This window comes from Etheostoma cragini, chromosome 20 (genome assembly GCF_013103735.1).
Source record: "Etheostoma cragini isolate CJK2018 chromosome 20, CSU_Ecrag_1.0, whole genome shotgun sequence".
NCBI lineage: Eukaryota > Metazoa > Chordata > Actinopteri > Perciformes > Percidae > Etheostoma > Etheostoma cragini.
In genome coordinates, this window is record NC_048426.1 from 13,721,817 (window position 1) to 13,730,176 (window position 8,360).

Below are 8,360 nucleotides of genomic sequence, written 5' to 3' on the forward strand. Positions count from 1 at the left end.
CATGTGATTGGCTGCTTAGAAATTAAGTGTTAACGAGCAGTTGGACAGGTGTACCTAATAAAGTGTCCGGTGAGTGTAGATTACAAAATAACTCCTCTTGGGGGAAACGTCTGAGCCTGGCTTGTGTCCCAACCCCGGCACCGACTTAAGCCTGAGGATAACATGTTAGTCTGTACACATATGAGGATTCTGTGCTGCTTAGGTGCCTTCCTATATAGTTGCACATAGCACAAACAATGCACTAGGGGGATTAAATAGTACAAAAAAACAAAAACATTCAACACATGTTTTCTCATGGCCCAAGCACAATTCTACTAGATATCTTTCCTTGTTTATCTAATCCCCATTTGGTGGTGTGTGTATACCAACAGTCAGCCTCATTTTGAAGAAGTTTATTTGTACTGTGATGTAAACATTTAACCCAGACTGCAATTACAGCTACAAGTGTATACATTCAGTATTCATCCCACATGTTTGCACATTTGCCAATGCCATTGATAAATATTTACATTATCTTATGTTAACCCCACAGGACATAGCCAGAATAGCTGGACATGATCAAAGCTGATAACAGAGTTATGCAACCACTTCTGTATTGTTTGAGCACATTTTCCTACTTTCAAGTCTGATTTTTGGCTCCTAATGTAACAATCACCTCTAACCAACACTCATGTAAATAAGTTAATGTATCATTACAGGGTGAAATTATCACAAAAGACTAACAAGCCATTGTTATTCAACAAGAAACACTGGGAAAGCCCTCTGACTAAGCTTCAGATTATCTAATGACGGATATCTACCACACGGTTATGTAAACTGTGGTCCCATAGGATGCTATATGATTGATTAGTACAAGTCTGTATACAAATTGTTATCCTGGCTGCACACCATTGTCTTACATGCCTTCATGCAAATCCTATTCAAATCAAGTTCAGCTGTAATATTCCACTGCAATACATCTCTGCTGAGGGGTACAATACATACAAGATAGCCTAGATGCAACATGACAAACACTAGTGTCTGAGCCACTGTGCATTAATACAATACGAGAAGTTTTCAGTAAGTAAAGTAAGTGAAACTTATTTAAAAATGTACAGATCATAAAAGACAGCAAATTGTGTTGAGAGCACAACATTTTTTTCCCAGTATCCAATTTGAAAGAATAAAGTCCATGACAACAGTCTACTTTTGGGTCCTATTCAAATCTGCAATTCTTACTTATGAAAAAGTAATGTTTTCAAACTTACAAAAGGGAAAACAAAAAAGCTTTTATTCTTTTACATGAAACATGCAATGAAAACAGGCCCCTTGATTTTGGCAAGCAGAGAAGCCAACATTGTTACGTAACGCTAATAATGCACATGGCCATGCATGCCCAGCAGTCCTCTGCTTGAGATAGCTCACGGCATGCACAATCACATTTCCAGTTCTGATAGTTTTAATTGGACTTGTTCGGTTTTCTGAAATAATCAGTGCTCTTGTGTAAACAAAATGTATTGGAGTCATTAACAGATGTATATAAAATAGATTGTAGGTTCACAGGAAACCATTGCTACCAGAGTTGGTTGTGTATTTTGTTACTATGAGCTGACCTATTTTGCTAGAGAAATGTTCAAACTATCGGTCAGTCCTGTTAAGTGCAACAGTAAACACTGTCTTATGTATTATATAATCCAGTTCGGGGAAACACAACAACTAAAACCTCAACCCAATTTGGGAAGAGAAGCAACACTGAAAATAAAACCCTTTTACAGACATATGAACCCTTGGCGTGATGTTGCTTAAAGTGATGTTTTTGGAGGCAGCATAAGAAGGGTCTCCCCTAAATTCCTCACTATGATGCTATACAACATGCTTAAATGTATGATAGTGAATGATAAAATCAATACTACACAATATTTTGGAAGTGGAATAATAGAGCCAAAGTCCAGCATGATGGTGCAGTGATACTGATCTGGTTACTACAGTTAGATAACTAATACATTACATAAGAATATTTACAAAAGAAAATCAATTGATAAAGATTAACTACACTGAATGGACATTTGTGTACACTACAATACATTAATATATTCTTTTTATATTCAACTTTTAATTTCCTTAGTAAAAAATTTAAGTTTTTGTTTTATTCTGCTTAGTTTTCATCTCGTAAAACTTTGGTGAAATGTTCCCCCCTGAGCCAGTTCCACTTATTGATGATGATGATTAAAGAAGACCATTCATGAGAGGTGGTTTAAAACTTGGAAAAAAAAGCTAGTGAGTGTACAGTGAGATTATTCTTTTTACACTGAGTACTAAAATCTCAAATGTTTATTGTCAGTGGGGATCGATACAGCATAGTATCACAAGGTTTTCCATGGTAATACTGTATCAATACACAGACGCCAAGTATCGTTATTTCAATAAATAAATTGCACATGAGAATTTAACTTTATAGTACTAGAATAATAAAAAACAATTGCTTAATAAGATAACATTGAAGTGAGATGAACAAACAGAGAAATGTATTTTTTTAGATAAACAACAATAAACCAATGTTTGTTGCATCTTATCTCTTTAACCAATGCTAAGACTCATGGAATAAATGTCTTGGGACCACTTAAGTAGGGTTAGGATATTTTGTTCTTGTAGGTTGTAAATAGTAATGTATAATGTTCCTTTTTATCCAAACAATGTGATAGTATTTATATAGTATTATTTACTAGTGTTTGGGTCCCTTCAAACGGCCTTTAAATAGCTCACCCCGGTGTCCCATTTCATATATCTGCATTATGTCTTGTCTCTTTTGTACATAAAATTGAACTTAATGTACACACTTTATTCTTAACAAAAAGAGCCTCTCCATTGGGGTTGGGCTGGTCTGACTGGGCCAATGCTGATTGAACAAATCAGCCTCTAGCTGATCAAGTATTTTACTTCCATGTGTTGTCATTCACAAAGCTTCTTCTTGGAAGTGTGTTCAATTGAAAAGAGTAACTGACTTATATGTTGCATGATAATATCAAAGGAGTCATTAAAAATAGACATATATAAATGCATGATTCTTTTAGGTTGAATGCACAATGTATACCAAAGCCAAAAATTATTTCAATTTGTTTTCCCCTTAAATTGCGAAGGGAAAGACAGGTGCCTGGGATGCAGATGTAACACTATCACATTTCACAGTTTGCTCAAAAGTAAATGTTTTGGAACTTTTATTATCTATGCTGTTGACCTTTGGCCTTTTAAAAGTACATCCAATTAGATTACAGCTTCCAATTTATGTAAGTCTAATTTAAGAATGGATTTTCTTCAGCATGACTTTAACAGTTATGTTTAGCACTTTGGCATCGTGACGTAGTTCATAGTTATCCTTGTTGGTTGAAAGATCTGACAGAATTCAAATATAACTCTAGAGTAAGGCATCAGGACAATGAGGGTGAAAGATGAAATACTGAAACATGTTATTTGGGCACATTTCGGACACGTAACTATGTGGTAGTAAAGTAAGTAGTATTGTACAAGTGATCAACACTTGCAAATGTATGTAACGACAAATTCCAAATGTGCAATATGATACGACAATGTATATGGAGGTGTTGATTTCATCTTTTATATATATATATATATATATATATATATATATATATATATATATATGATGTACGTGGCATATATGTTAGTGAAAGAAAAAAAAGATGCATCATTACACAGATAAGGTGCGATTCCTCTCTCTCTCTCTCTCTCTCTCTCTCTCTCTGATACTTATACTCAAGGAACATTTTTACTACAAGGCCTTTTACTTGTAACAAAGTATTTTATAGTGTGGTATTAATACTTTTACTTAAGTAAAAGATCTAAATACTTCTTCCACCACTGACAGTAACATGATACTCAATCAGCTACAATAACTACCCATGCCAGGCAGAAAGTTAGCAGTCTGATAAAAGCCTTCAGCACATATTTTCTTTATCTTTGTCTTCAGTCACACAAAACATAAACAAGCAAAATGAGCACACAAACGAACCTACATACCTATGGCTGGCACCCGCAAGTAACACCATTTCCTTTTCAAGTTCTAACTAGTCTGCACTCAAGTTGGTAGAGTGTGGCAACCTGCAATTTGCCAGGGAGTGAATCCTCCTACTGACGTCAAGCCTAGTGATTAAGAGATGAGACAGAACTATTACCAACGCACCAGCCAAAACTGCAACAAACTGCATCAAACCAGACCACAACTCTTTGATTTGAGATCAAAAAGAACACATATGTATTGAAACTAAACAGGATGTTGACCCTTTTTGCAAAAGTGCATGAAACCAACAAAGTTAAAACATTTTAACAACAGTGTTTTTTCCATCTTGCCCAACCCCACTAGGGACCTATTGTGTTTATCTTTCCATACATCTGAATATGTACAACAAACGGACCAACACAATCTCACAGCAGTTTGTGAAATGGTCACGACATTTTTAATCTATTGATTCGTGTACAGGGACACGTTCATCTTTTTTTGTGTGTGTGCAGGGACAAGAAGTGTGGTCTCTGGGGACACAACAACGGGAAAACTAAACGGCACACACGAGAGACTGCGGCGGTCTCTGGGTCATGCGCAACAACAGCGGGACGGTTGGGCTTAGGAAAAAACGAACGGGGAAATTACACATCACTTGTCGCAACACGATCCGCGGCCTATGGGGGACTCAAGAACAAGGTGATCAAACACCACACGCGAGAGCCGCGCAACAACGGGACGCTTGTGTTTAGAACACGGGACACGCACTCCGGCCTCCGGGGTGAAAGTCCTGAGTTGTTTGACCCATCCACTACCCCAACCAAACTCCCTGTGCGGATTTTTGCCTTTTCATACTACTTGTATGAAAAGTAGTCGTGCTACGATCACCTAAAATGCTATGGATGAAATGATACAGATGGAGAACAGTTAACACCAATGGAGAACAGTTAGCAGTCATCGGACAGGAGCGCAGACAGCCGTACTTTAAAGGCAGTAAGTGGGATAAGGGTTTGGAATTTCAGAGGATTTTTTGTTGTTCATTTCAATTGTTTGCATTTGAGAACTGGAAGGAATGGTGACCAAAGGAGGTGTTAAGTAGCCTATAACCTCAAGTTTGAAGCTACTAACACAAATAGCCTATAGAATTTATATTAATGTGAGTAGCTTAAGGCTACAGTGGTCACAACTTGATCTGACTGCCTCCTGTTTTAAAGATATAATGTATGAGATAGCTGAGACGTATTTGTTTTGTCAGAGATGGACATTTGAGTTTCAGGTTGATTTGAATGTGCTTACAGTGGACAAACATACAAGACATGCATTTTGTGGGAATCAAACAAAATAAAGTGAATTTCTGAGCAACAGCAACTTGTGAGTCATTTTGCATGCAGTGTGGTGTGGTCACAAGTTGATCTGGCTGCCTCCTCATTTTAAGACACGGTGTGACATTAAGCTATGTCCAGCAGCTCACGATACGATGCTGTGGTGTGCTGCGTTAGACTGCTGCGACTTATATACATTTTCTCACTAAGGTAGCTACGAACTCGAATCCAAGTTGTTAACTCATTTTTTTCTACTTTTAAAAGAGCTAAATACTTTTCTATGTGACATGTGTTTCCTTAAACAGGCTCTGAAGACGAATAGGTATATTCAATAAAACGTATTATAGACATTAACAGGAAGAGCAACGCTGTGTTACTGTTTTCCTTAACACGTTCTAAACGCGACTGACAAGTTTCCTTCCAAATCAGAGAGGTAAGGTACACGTCGTTATGTTTTAACATTTTAATGACAATTTAACAAAAAGGCTTTCACGCGGACAGTTACGTATTATCTTCCAGTTTTCAACAGATGTCACTACGACAACAACAGACGCATTTAGCTAAAAGTCGCCAGTCAACATGGTCTCTCGTTAAACCGGAACACCGGAGCAATTTGAAGTGGAACTTCGTGGATATAGACTATAACCCAAAATGGACCCAGGACTGACAAACAGTTTTACTCAATGACATTTAAAAAAAAAACTGCTGTCCTGCACACTGTCTTGTGTTACCAGTCAAGAAAAATAAAAGAGAAATTCAAACCCAAGACTAACTTCACTAACCATAAATATTTCATCAGCAACCACACACCACTTTTTGATCACATGAGCGCTGGTAGCTTATCGCTGACCACTAGGTTGCCACAGCGCACACAAACAGACAGTACAAAACCAGAAATGCATTAATAATATCATATATAGCTATGTGTCACATTTAAAACAAATAAATACCGTTAAGCTTGGTAAATAAACAGTTCAACGTCAATAGCTACGAGCTAGCTGTGTTAGCAGCTTGCTAACGATGACAGCGTCGCAGTAAACGTAACGCTATTTTGTCGAAAGATCACACTTATATGGCAGTTAACCTTGAAATAAAGCCCAGATTGTCACATAATAATATCAATTGAATCCCTATATAAAGACAGACGTTGTTACGTCAGCTCTTAAACAACAACATAGCCTGCTGCATAGCATTAGCTAGCTAGCATTGACGTTACCTTTTCTTTTCTGGTACAATTCCTGTGTCCATGTCAGGACGAAAGGACCTGAGTTGAGTCTCTCTACCGATATCAAGCTGTATCCGGACCCGTCGAGAAATTAACCAAAATAACGCGGTTATTTACTGCTATGAACCTGTAAATCCTCAAGCGACTTGCATACAAGCTCTCGCTGTATATATTTCGTAAAAAAATCAAGCTTTCCTCAGCTAAAAGCAGCCCATTCGTCAACTCTTCTTCAAAGACTCTGCCACGCTGGAGAGGTTTTCTCCTGCTGAGACAAATGTTGCAAGTGTGTCCTGCCCCTACCTCCGCGCGGACGCGCAGTCACATGCTGCTTGTCCATCGAGGACGAGCACAGAAAGAGCCACAGACAAAAACAAAACAAATTCGACTAAAGTTACGTTATTTGATTCAACTGTATGTCTGTGAAACCAAAATTTGCATTACAAGGTTATACAACTTTGTTTGCTATTTACATGTCTTTTGGTTTTCAATGACACTCCTATCTAGTATGCTGTATTCTGTATACATACTGTTTACATTTCTAGATTTTTTTTTTTTTTGAAACCCCCCAAAATAACATCTGTATCATATTTATCCTGTCTATGCCTTTTATCCAGTGCTCCACCAAATAGACTTTGCCCTGTCCACCTCCAGTTCCCCATGTGGCCTGTCCCTCTCTGGCATTATATATATTTTAAATAGTTTTTGAAGATATTGTAGTGAATTTAATCAGTGTGTGGACTTTACACATCGTAGAAAGGAGAAAGTGATGCTCTGGGTTGGTATGTCTTAACCTCACTTCCACCAGACTGACAACACTTTTACAATGTTGCTGCAAAGTGTGCAATTTCAGGATATTACAGTATTCTACACAGTGATGTTAACACATTGTGTGTTAATGTAATTGTATTTAGAAAGTTGGTAAGATTACACATTTTAGATTTATATTTTCTCCAGTGCCCAGCACAAAGTAACATTTTAGCATTCCAAGATGTGTGCATTTGAGGGATTTCAGCTAGAATCTACTCCACACTCACTAGTTTACAGATGGTGTTGGTCGTTTTCCTAAAGTGATTTGAAAATGTATCTCCAGTCAGGCTCCTCCTCCCATACCACTGTTTGGCAGTTATACAAATAGCCTGTGATCAAACTCTTGCTTTGGAAGAGAGAAATGTTGGGAACATTATTTCCCCCATATTAATGTATCCTTTATCCTTTATTAAACCCCCCAAATCAGTGTTTTGTTCAGATTTTACTCCACATTAAATTTCCTCTTTACTATTTTGTCTTACAGTTCTTTAAATGTTAGTTGTTACATCTGGTTATGGTGTGTGTTTGTGTGTGAGGGAGTAAAAGAATTAGTGAAAAGCTAAATACTATATGGATTCATCGGGTTGTTATAATATGCTAGTAGCTGCGCTTAAACATAAATGACTGTCTGTGTTCAACACTGAGTGTCAATTTAAAAATTATTCATAATGTTTACTTATTTAGTCATTCTGAATAATCCTTACAATTGTCTGGAAGTTGTCTCAGGTGCTAGCCACTCCTTTTTAGTCCTAGGCTATAGTCACTTCAGAAAGGTGAGCACATGGTTCCACCTCAAACATTGTTATATTCCAAGCCCTGCCAGTAATCTTTGCAAGAGCAAACATTGTGGGATTAGTATGTGAGTATTATAGTGTGCATCAATATGAGCACCGTCGACTGATTTGACTTGGCTTTCTGAGTCAACCCTACATAGGGTAGGAACCATTATCTAATGTAACAACCACACATGAGGTACTGAGTGTGTATGTGAACATCTTATTTTGTGTTGATG

The 8,360-nt window shown here is 37.4% G+C and overlaps 1 protein-coding gene across 1 annotated transcript in view; it reads right to left on the reverse strand.

Annotated features, from left to right (window-relative positions):
- hif1aa (hypoxia inducible factor 1 subunit alpha a) overlaps nt 1-6,823 on the reverse strand; it is a 16,722-nt gene extending 9,899 nt beyond the window's left edge. The window contains exon 1 of the mRNA XM_034858784.1: nt 6,533-6,823. Within this exon, the coding sequence (XP_034714675.1) occupies nt 6,533-6,564 (32 nt within the window). The 5' untranslated portion in view covers nt 6,565-6,823. The remainder of the gene's footprint in view (nt 1-6,532) is intronic.
- Nucleotides 6,824-8,360: the final 1,537 nt, after the last annotated feature.